An 11,821-nucleotide genomic window follows, 5' to 3' on the forward strand; every position below is an offset into this window, starting at 1 on the left:
ATTTTTATTTTAAAGAACTCTTTCAAATATGGCAAACACACCTGTCATCTATAAAAACATTCATACCTAGAATGGGAAGGAAGGATCAGTGATACATACTAGAAAACTTACTGTAGGGGGGAAAAGCTCCTGCCCTGGCTGGAGCTGGATTAGATTCCATCTCTAATAGCTATGTTCCTTGTTATTGGTCTCATTTGGCTGTAGAAGCCAATTTTCTTTTGATGATATTGAAAAAGCTACGATATTAGCAGACTAAAGTGGAATGCAGATTACTATCTCACCTGCAAGGGAGCATCAAGTTCAGCTAGAGTTTGCTATGAATGAGGACTGTACAGTCTTCAAGTTATTTTTCCCACAGTGTGCTTTGCAGATAACAATTGTGAAAAAATTTCCTTTTTACCAGACTTTCCTCTTCTCTTTACCTGTCTACCGCAGATTCTCAGAGTGTGTTTTTTGTGGCAGCTAGTAAAATGGGTTATCTATAAACAGAAATGATTATCTACCTCGCAGGCTTATTGCAAGGCTTAATTCATGCTTCTAAGTAAGTTGAAATTGTTAGATGAAATTTACTTTGTAACTTTTCTGCAGAAGAAACTTGTTTAAGAACACCATGTGAATGAATAAAGCATGGAGTTTTTGCTCAGAGATCAAAAGCCACCCTTTCTCCCCCAAATTACACTCTATGGGAGATGCTGATGGAGGATGGGTGAAAATAGTTTCATGGTCCTGCTGAATTTCAAACCAAATAGCTCAGTTCAATGTACAGGGTAGATGGTTGGGCAATTTGCTGCTCTGATACTTAACAGGGCATTGAGGGTAAGATCCTGTGCTGGTGTAAGTTAACATTTACACCCATTGAAAGTCTGGTCTGAAATATTCAAATGTGTCAAATAGGAGACAAAGGCAGAGATCTCAGACAATAGTGTCCAAATGTACTTCATATTCAAAACATTTCAATTTTCATGCTGAGTTATTCAGTTTACAGGATTGTACTGTGTACTGAGAAATGCAGAAGAAGCTGTGGGAACATACATATTAAAAGCAAAACAGGTTTTTGAACTTTACATGCTGCATGTTTTATTGTCAGGCAGGTAGAAAACAAATTTTAAAAATACACAAACTATATCAGATGACAAAATAAAACAAACTTTGGGCCATACCTTGACGTTCTTACTTACTGGAGCGTCACCCGAGGAATACTACAATAAGGATTTAACTCGTCTTGCATAACAACTCTTAGAGCCCCAGTGCTTTATGGGTCCACAACTATCAACAGCGAGATGCCATATCCTAAACCAGGCCGTTTGGTTCCCAATAGGAACCATCTTTTTATGTACAGTACTTCATCATCCTGTGGAGTGCATTAAAGTGAAGTCTGGCTTGAGATTTGGACTTCTCTAGCCCAAGTCAGGTACCCGATAATACCTGGGCGCCAAAAGCAAGGTTCACCATTTTTTAGTTATTCAACAAATACCAAACACTCACACATATGATAATTTATTATAAAACTATTGAGCCCATCCTGGGATGCACCACTCCCTCCACAGTTCAACCAAGAATTGAAAGTGGCTCAGCCACTTACTGTTAAAGGTGAATGGTCTGTAGCCACACAGAAACAGTGTGAAACAAGAACAAAGAGAGGGCCATGGGGTGAATGTTGAGTGCGGGGTCTAGTTCTGCTACACGTCACAGGTGCGTAAGGTCAGCCCTCGGTCAGTATGTGGAATATGTCTGCCAGGCCAGCTGCAAGGCTAGTCACTAAAGTCCTGGGACCGACACAGCTACAACACCACTGCATATATTTTCTCTGCCCTCTGACAGACACCATCAAGACATTAGATTTCCATTAAGTTAAAAACAGACAAGTGCATAAATATTATATTCTTCTATCATATAGCAATACTTAGTCCAGTCCAGTCCAGTGACCCTTATTAATATAACCAGCTATTGAAGCCAGTGAGAGTTTTGCCTGAATAAAGATAGTAAGATAAGGTCTATTATGCAGTTGCTTAGTAATGGCTTCATTTTGTATGTACTAACCAACCCTAAATGAAGCTCGCTACATAAAGCCTCGATATACAGCAGTAAAAGCTGTCCCATAAACCAGGGTCCTTTATTCCTCAGGGTGTTCCTGTGTCCGAGTGCCTTGTCATCGCTTCATTTGCTGTGGGTGTAAACCTTTTTAAGAGTTGTCTTACTTTAGTCATCAGCATCTCCCTGAAGTGATCACCCATTAGGAAATAAAAGACAGGGTTCATTACACTATTTAAAAATGCAATAGGCCTTGTGATAATATAAATGGTGTTGATGATGTTCTGAGTACACACGGATAACTTCCAGGATTCCATTTGGGAGGCAATCCTTACATTGCGCATTATGTGATATGGAGTATAGAATAGTGAAAAGAAAACCAGTGCTAGGATGACTAAAGAAAGAGGTTTCTCAAGGGGCTGAGCAGCTGTGAGCTGCTCTCTACGTTTCTTAAGAAAGATAACCATCTTCATGTAAAAGAAGCACATAACACACAGAGGTATTACAAACCCCAGAAGAGTCAGGCACATGCTATAGATCAGGTTTTCTTTTGGATTTTCAGAACTTGCATAATCTGTACATTGGTTACCACTGGGAGTATTTTTAGATTCTATGAAGGTGATTATTGGCACCAGTTCAAGTATAACAAGGATCCATATGGCAACAGAGAAAACAACAGCTATCTTCCTCTTCTGTAGAAAATGTTCTCTGAAAGGATATTGAATGAGCATATAACGATCAATGCTGATAAAAGTAAGGAAAAGGATGCTTGTGTATAGGTTTACATGCAGCATGAACCTGTTGCTTTTGCACAAAATGTTAGCATATATCCATTTTCCTTTGGAGTAGCTTGTCACCAACATTGGAAGTGTGCATAGAAATACAAAGTCTGATAATGATAAGTTAAATAAGTAAATATTGCCACTTTTCCAAACTTTCAGGCAGAATATGTAGCCAAAGACAACAATGCTGTTTCCGATGATGCCAAAAATGAACTCAATGGTATACATGGTAGAAAGGTAATACTTTTGCAGGGTGTTATCCATCTCCAGGCAGTCACCTGTCTTATTCACAGCCTGGGAAGTTAAAAAAGTAAAATCAATAATAAGAATACAATGACAATTACGGTGCTATTTTATTTTTTGATATCACAATGAATATTTCCAGTTCTGCAAAAAATGTGTCTTATAAACACTTGAAACAAAAAAGTTTAAGGTCTTGGTATCAAAGAGATGTAAAAACACAATGATAAAAACATACAGATGAAATCCAGAGAGAATTCTGCCTCAGTAGGAAATTGAGTAAGGACTTCGGGATTTTGTATGACAACATTTATTTTCCTGAGAGTCTCCCAGAAGACAGAGCACAAAGGTGATTCTGATTCTTAGTGTCCATTACGCTACCAGTGTAAACTAAAAGCATTATGTTATACTTACACAGCACTGGGCTGGAGGGAGTGCGATCGGAGGGGGAAGAGAAAAAATACAAATAAGTAAAATCTGTCTCACAACAGCATTTTTTGGAAATCATCTGCTTTTGTGCCTGTGGAGCTTTACTCCCACATTTTACTCACTGCTTACTAAGACAGAAATCCCATCGTTTCCAATGGGACCTTTGCCCAAGTAAGGAATGAAGCAGCAGTACAGGATTGAGCAACTGGTATAACTCTGCTCTGAAGAAGTTTCTATTAGTCATGGTGGTTTAAAAAAAAAAAAGCAACAAACTTGTTTGTTAACCAATAGGAATATTTGCTATTTATATATTCACAGTAATAAACTAATGATAATCTTGTTTGTCAGAATTACATGGAAACAGTCTTATAGAAGAAATAAGGTAGCTACAGCATGTACTGCAGTTTACATGTGCGTGTCTCAGGAATTCAGAGGCAACATTGAAGAAATGGAGATCTTGGAACTTGCAGTTTCATAGACCATAACATTATTTGTCTGTTTTTCACAATACGAGCCAATGCTCAACAGATTAAATCCAAAGTTCACAAATGTTGGCAGAGTCAGGGCCAGATCCAAATCCCACTGAAGTCAATGAAAAGACATTAGCTAAATTCAAGTTCAGAATAAAATTAGTGAAATTTCAGTGGTGTAATCTGTAAACTTTCATCAGTTCACAATTTTTGTAGCAAACATTTTACAAGTAAACCCCAGAGATCTATTCAGCTCTCTGTATGGCGTTTTATTATAATTAATTATTTGTATGACAGAGTGCCCAGAGTCCCATTCTGGCAAGCGCGGTGAAGTTGCGAGACAGTTCCTGTCCTGGAGAACTTTCAGCGTAGTATGTTTTCTGTATTTTAGCCAACATGTAACTATTCGATTGCTGCATGCTAAGGAAAATGCTTTATTAAGGGAATATAAGCACACAATTTTGCTTATTCACTCACTTTGCAAAGTTGTGAAAATACATTGTTCAGCATCCCTTTTTAGTGTAGGCCTATCTATAAATAATTACATTTACAATTTTAATTCCCTGATAATATAAATAACTCTAAAAAGGCAAATTACCCAGGTTAATTGAGAATAACATCCACAGTTTATTCACCTTCTACTTGGTTATTTAAAACTGTTTATTATTCTCCTTTTAGATTTCAGAATAAAATATATCACGATGGGCTAAAGAACCCTTGTTAAAATTCCAGAGAGGACTGGGATACTAAGTCTCTGAAGCAGTTCACCCACCTCTCCCCAACAAAATGCAAATTAGCCCTTGGGCTCAAAAACATTGCTTTGCCTTTAAATGCAGTAGATTGCACCCAGTATCAACTTTTGGGGTGGGACAAATCTGGGGGAAGGCTGCTTCTATATTCCCCAAATGACACAAGTTGACTATTGTGCTGTATCTTCAATGTACTCCATATATTTTTCAGGAACAAGTATAAACATTTCTGCTAGAGTATACCTAGTGAAAGTTTGTTTGCCAAGCAGTTTTGCCTTCTTCATAGGTTACAGTTATGAGAAATTCTTTCTATTTAAATGGGGAAGAACATTAACAGATTCTCTTATTACAGGCTAAGGAGGGAATTTTTGGAGGAGCCCATTATTAAAATATTGGCAGCACATCACTGACAACATATGGAGGGAAAATGAAATATAAGAAAAATAGAAATTAGATTACAATTTAAGTTCAATGAAGTCTCAATTAACACTTCCTAAGAAGGGAAATTACATTGTCTCAAAATCTGCTATACACATGGTCCTTAAGATAGTTACATGCTCTCTCTCTGACATTCCTATTTTAAATGTTTTGTATATTTATTGTTTATATTGTCTAAAATATATAAAATCCGTCACTGAATTATATGGGTAGCTGATAGCAAGATACTCTATTGCAGCAAGAAAAACAAACAAAACTTATTTTAAAGCTATGAGAGAAAGTAGTTATATGAAACAAAAATGTATACACAGATATCATGTACTAATAGATTCTTATAAAAAATATTGATAGAATCACTGCAAGTTATTGACTTTGATTAAAGCAACCCCGGATACTGCTTTTAGCTAGCCATTACAATTCAAACAATTAGGAACAAACTCAAACCTTTTGATTAAAAATAAAAAAGTTTAAGCAACCAGATCACTGCATACTACATAAGCATTCACATTTTGAATGAAAAAAAAAAGTTAAAATATTGAAAGCCCCATTGTTCCATGTACATCCTGTAAACAGACTTACTGATCAGCTTCAGAGCAATATTCAGGGTACAGGTAACACAAAGGCAGAATGCGGTGCACTCTTCATTTAGTTGTTTTTATATGGTTTGCCACATCTTTAAATTTTGTTATTGAAGGGACAAAATTTTAACATTTTGTCATAAGCTTTAAAGAGTACAACACTGTAACAGTTTAATAGGAAAGTCTAACTCACTAAAGATTACAACTTACCATTTTGTGGAATGAGTACTGTCTTAGTAGACACTCCTTCACTCATGACCAGATGAAAGCTTCTGGTTTACTAGAGTGCAACTGAGCACAGTTGTCTCAGCTTATTTTGCATATCATGCAAAGGTAGTTAATTATTCAAGAGTACAGGGCAAATTGTCCGAGCTTGCTGTGTGGGAAGTTTCACTGAAGTGAAAAGTATTGCAAAACTTATTCTGAGTCAACTAAAAAACTAATGAAATAATTCTTCTTTGCAGAGACCTATTCAAATCTGACTATGTGCGCTGCCGTAAGTAGCCAGAAATTTTCTGGTGTGCTTACTTATCATATTTATTTTTAAATGGCTGGAGAATGCTGAAAGCATCTTTTAAAAAGATTTTGAATTCAGTAAACAGATGTTTAAAACTACTACTATTTCCTAATACTAATGAAATATTCACAGCAGGAGGATATGTATGGCCTTGTGGCTGAATCGCAAGACTAGGAGTCAGGAGATCTGGGTTATGACGACATTTCTCTCATTCATTCACTGACCTTGGGTAAATCAACCCACCTCCGTGCCTCAGTTTCCCCATCAAAATAAGCAAAATGACTCTTTCCTACTTCCTGAAGGTGTTATGAGAATTAATTCATCAATATTCATAATGTTCTTTGAGATCCTTAGATGGAAGGAAAGTTTAAACCATTGTATGTTTTATTGCCAGATTAATTTCAGTTTTCTAAGGATCAAGGAAACATTCGTCAAGTTAACAGTTAAAAATAAATGCAACACACAGACAAATATAATCCTAGCCCTAATGACCAACTAGTCCCCCATATTAAATATTTGTCTTAGTTATTACAATTTACACTATTAGAGCAGAAAACATTTTAATACTTCCAAAGCTTTTTATTTTGCACTCCAGTGTTGTAGAAAAGTGTTGAATGTATTTTCTGAATCAGGGATAAATACTCTGCTACTGTAGCCTGGCACAGCATCACTGAAGTTAATATAGTTGAGCTAATTTATACCAGTGAATAATTTACCCCTCAGTTTCAAAATATGCGGGCTCATTTTCACTCTGAGATATCCACATATGCTGATTTACATGACTAAATGTTTCACATGAAAAAAACCCTCAGCTATTTATCTTCAAGCTTGATTTTCATATGCATATTGGTTTGTTGCACTCCTTTAATTTTATTTTCACACAAATTCAGTTTGCAAGCAAAAGTTTGAATGTTTTTGCATGTGCAAAAATTTGGTCATGATAGACAGTGTGCACAAAAATTAAGGCAAATAAATCAATAGTTTTACAGGTCAGGTTGGCACCACTCAAACTTTTGGCCCTGTATAGTGAATCAGGAATAGCCAAATTTGGTTAGGTAAAGATCAACTGTCACTGAAAACTAACAGTAAACTTTTTTTTTGGTATGTTTAAAAATAAGTTTGACTATAAGACCTATAGACCTGTCTCACACCAAAAAAGTACCACTAATTTCAGATTATATTGTACATGAAGGTTGCAGGCCCAGGTTCACAATTATTTATTTTTAAACTGGATGTTTTTGTGAAGAAGTTCATTAGGTCTGAATTTCAAGTAAACAAAGAAGAATTACTTTTTTTGCCCAGCTAATGGCAGCCTCCCAAGAATTACTGACTGGCCTTAAATCAATAATACTCCACAGTGGCCCAAAATTTATTTATTGAGATGGGGAGGGCAGTATGAGACCAAGAAAATAAGTCTGATTGCCCCTCAGGAAATACTGTAGAACTTTCAGAACATTTGTGCAATAAATTCCCACAGCTCAGTAACATATGTACAGTTACAGAGCACTGATTGCTTGTAACTAAGGCTAAACTTTAAATGATCAAAATCAGATTGCGACATAAACAGGATATTCATTGCAGTATTTCTGAGACTGATGGTATCTAATATTTGGATCGCATTATTAGTGTACATGACACTCCACTACATGTACTGTGTCAAAACAAATAATAGGTCCGTGACTCAAGGAGCATGCATTTTAAAACCAGAGGGTAGTGTGTGATATCCTCACCAGTGGCCTTGGCATGTCCTCTCATCCTTCTCTGCAGAGAAAAATCAACAGAGTTTTTGACAGCCTCACTGGCTCTACAGAAAATGCACCACACCTCTCTTCTTTACAGTTTGTCCCTGTAACTTCAAGTGGGTCCCTGAAAATACTAGGGAAAGTTCTTCCTCATGTGAAGACGCTCACGTACAGAGCCCCATGGAGTTCAGTTCAAGCACACATCCTATTCATGTAAGATTATTGAGGCTATGGTGTCATTAGCAGGACAATGATTCCAGCTCTAAATCTCTTTCAACAAAGAAAAGGCTACTGCTCAATTGTCTGATGAAAACTGAAAAGAAAGCTAGCTTAAACCCAGGAAAGATTAAAAGGGATGTTATTAGGAAGAGGAAAGTATTATGAAGAAATGGGAATGTTACAACCACATCCAACATCAGAGAAAACTGGACAGAAGAATGTGCCCCAGAGTAAGTGTTCATACATGAACAATGCTAACGGAGAGAGTAGTACTGGGAAGACACCAATTGTTCAGGAGACCCCAGACACTTGCATCATCACAAAACAACTTGCACTTGGTGAATCCAAACTCATAAGAACGGCCCTACCGGGTCAGACCAAATGTCCACCTAACCCAGTATCCTGTCTTCCAACAGTGGCCAGTGCCAATTACCCCAGAGGGAATGAACAGAACAGGTAATCATCAGGTGATCCATCCCCTGTTGCTGATTCCAAGCTTCTGGCAAACAGAGGCTAGGGACATCATTCCTGCCCATCCTGGCTAATAGCCATTGATAGACTTATCCTCCATGAATTTATCAAGTTCTTTTTTGAACCCTCTTATGGTTTTGGGCTTTGCAACATCCTCTGGCAAGGCATTCCACAGTTTGACTGTGCATTGTGTGAAGAAATATTTCCTTTTTATCTTCACTATCTACAACCTTCCTTGTGGTTAATGCAAATGAAGCAAACAAAAGAGCAGTCATGTTTACGGCGCATTTAGTGACAATACTCACTCAATGTGAGTTCAATGAAAGAATTCTTGCTCTTTGTAGGAGACATTTTTGATAAACTTTTCTAAATTTGTTTTTAGAGGTGATATGCTCTTCACCCAAACCTGTCATCTACTCAAAGTGAAAGTCAAGGATGACAGGATTGGGCTCTAAATCTTTGTCTCTACTTTATCACTGTATATTTTCCCTGGTTATGATGACAGCCTTGTTTACCGAGCTGAGAGAAGTTGTAGTTTTAATACTTTGCCTGCTAGTGAATAAATGTGGATGTTACTGTGCATTTGTTGGACAGGATGGCAGCCACAATCAAGAAAGATGTCAGATACTGTACAGTATCAGAAGATTACCACCCATATCATTCCTTCACCTATACACATGCAATACTAAAGGTATTTGTAATTAAGGGAAAGATGTGGTCCTACACGTTTCATATACCATATCTTTGTATCCTGTTTTTAATATTAAAGATATCAGGTGCAGCCTTAAATGTGAGAGACTTGAGCAAACACTCAGTGTAAAGAAAATTATGGGCCACAGCTGGAGGTGCATGTGAATGTTTGTCAATAATTAATTTTTGGCAGCTCACCTTGAAAACTATAGCCAGGCTGTGATGGGTGAGTTAAGTATAGAGTAGATAGTGAGAAAAATAATATAATATCTGCAAGGAGAAGAGGGTGGAAGTGTAGAGGTACAGAAGAAACACCATCCCACGCTTCACGAGGCATTGACGTAGCGCCAACTATTTTATTCAATGTTTTTCAGCTGTGTCATGATCCCCTCAGAAAATTCACACTAAGGGTGTTTTCTGATGAAGGTAGCAGTCTGTTCAAAATGTATCTATGGCTAAGTCCAGCGAGAGAACCCAAAATGTGATCCTTATGTAGCTATTACCTAGGCAGACTGAGGCAGAATAGAGGAAAAACAACAAAAAACAAGGGAAAAGAGAAAACTGCTCTTTCAGGACAACCTTATTGATAAAGAATGCAGATCTGATGATACCTTGGAAGAAAAATGGGCATCAGTTTCTCATTGCTTTTCTTTAGTCTAAGGCCAAGCTCCCCCCTTCTGACCCCTCCCCCAGTGCCTCTTTCACACTGGCAGCCCTGCTCTTACCAACTCCTCCCACTCCTTCCCAGTGCTTCAGGAGCACTGCAAACAGCTGATTCACAACTTTCAAGCTCTGGAGGGGAGCGGGCTGGAGTGGGGATGGGGCATGCCCAGGGGAGGAGACAAGGAAGAGGCAGGGTGGGGCCTTGGGGAAGGGGTGGAGTGCAGGCAGAGCCTAGAGTGGAGGGGAAGGTCGAGCACCACTCTCCAGCAAGACGAGAAGTCAGCGCCTATGGTCCTGGTAGTGCCCCAAATTTTCAGGTGCCCTATGCAGCCACATATACTGTGTATACTTAAAGACAGTCCTGACTGTAAATGTGAGAAATAATCAACCAAACTTCTCTTGCTCCAGGAGCAAGAGAATTTCCCTTGCTTCATTCAGGATTTTCAATTTGTATTCCCTTTTCTTGTTCTTGCCTGGAAGTGCCAATATGTCACAAAGGTCCTATTGTTGCTTGTCACCTGAATGACAGCTAAATCCAGAGGGAATCTTGAGACAAGAGAGAAAGCTTCCTTCTTAACTATTTTCAACTTTAGGACGTTGTTCCCATAAGCTTTCTTGGACAGCCATTTGCCTTGAATTAAAGGCCTACCTGAGCTCCCTTAAGGGTACAGAAGGTAATTTGGTTTCTGATTCTGGCAATTCCACTGACAGACAGGAAAATGGGTGTAGTACAGCACCCCCATGGAATACTTTCCACACCTGGTCACTTTCATACAGGGAAACATTTGAGGAGTTCCCATCTGTCAAGATTCCTTCCCCACTCTGAACTCTAGGGTACAGATGTGAGGACCTGCATGAAACCTCCTGAGCTTACTTTTACCAGCTTAGGTTAAAACTTCCTCAAGGTACAAACTATTTTACCTTTTTCCCTTGGACTTTTGCTGCCACCACCAAACGTCTAACCGGTATATTACTAGGAAAGAGTCTGTTTGGAAACATCTTTCCCCCCAAAATCCTCCCAAACATTACATCCCCTTTCCCGGGGAAGGTTTGATAAAAATCCTCACCAATTTGCATAGGTGACCACAGACCCATACCCTTGAATCTTAAGAACAATGAAAAAGCATTCAGTTTCTTAAAAGAAGAATTTTAATAGAAGAAAAAGTAAAAAGAATCACCTCTGTAAAATCAGGATGGTAAATACCTTACAGGGTAATTAGATTCAAAACATAGAGAATCCCTCTAGGCAAAACCTTAAGTTACAAAAAGACACAAACAGGAATATCCATTCCATTCAGCCACAGCTTATTTCCTCAGCCATTTAAAGGAATCAGAATCTAACGCATATCTAGCTAGATTACTTACCAAGTTCTAAGACTCCATTCCTGTTCTGTCCCCGGCAAAAGCATCACACAGACAGAGAGAGAGGCTTTGTTTCTCCCTCCCCCCAGCTTTTGAAAGTATCTTGTCTCCTCACTGGTCATTTTGGTCAGGTGCCAGCGAGGTTATCCTAGCTTCTTAACCCTTTACAGGTAAAAGGGTTTTTCCTCTGGCCAGGAGGGATTTTAAAGGTGTTTACCCTTCCCTTTATATTTATGACACCATCAGAAATAAAAATTGTGAATTCTTTTCCTTAGACACTGGAACCGAAGTGTTTGACAGATCTCCCATAGGGAGGACAGATCGTGAGAGAGCAGTAAGAGTTCCTCTGAAAATAACTGAAGAAGCTGAGGGACTAAAGAGGTTGAAAGACTAGTCAATAAGTACAGATACTATCTCACATGATTAGATTAACAACAAGT

The 11,821-nt window shown here is 38.2% G+C and overlaps 1 protein-coding gene across 1 annotated transcript; it reads right to left on the minus strand.

The window, feature by feature from the left end:
- Nucleotides 1-1,063: 1,063 nt before the first annotated feature.
- Nucleotides 1,064-6,003, minus strand: SUCNR1 (succinate receptor 1). The gene is made up of 2 exons (XM_073358767.1): nt 5,928-6,003; nt 1,064-3,107 (listed from the first exon to the last, which is right to left on the minus strand). Exons 1-2 carry the CDS (start codon nt 5,928-5,930, stop codon nt 2,121-2,123), a joined length of 990 nt encoding a protein of 329 aa, XP_073214868.1. The 5' UTR covers nt 5,931-6,003; the 3' UTR covers nt 1,064-2,120.
- Nucleotides 6,004-11,821: the final 5,818 nt, after the last annotated feature.

This window comes from Lepidochelys kempii, chromosome 9 (assembly GCF_965140265.1).
Source record: "Lepidochelys kempii isolate rLepKem1 chromosome 9, rLepKem1.hap2, whole genome shotgun sequence".
In the NCBI taxonomy this organism is placed as follows: Eukaryota; Metazoa; Chordata; order Testudines; family Cheloniidae; genus Lepidochelys; species Lepidochelys kempii.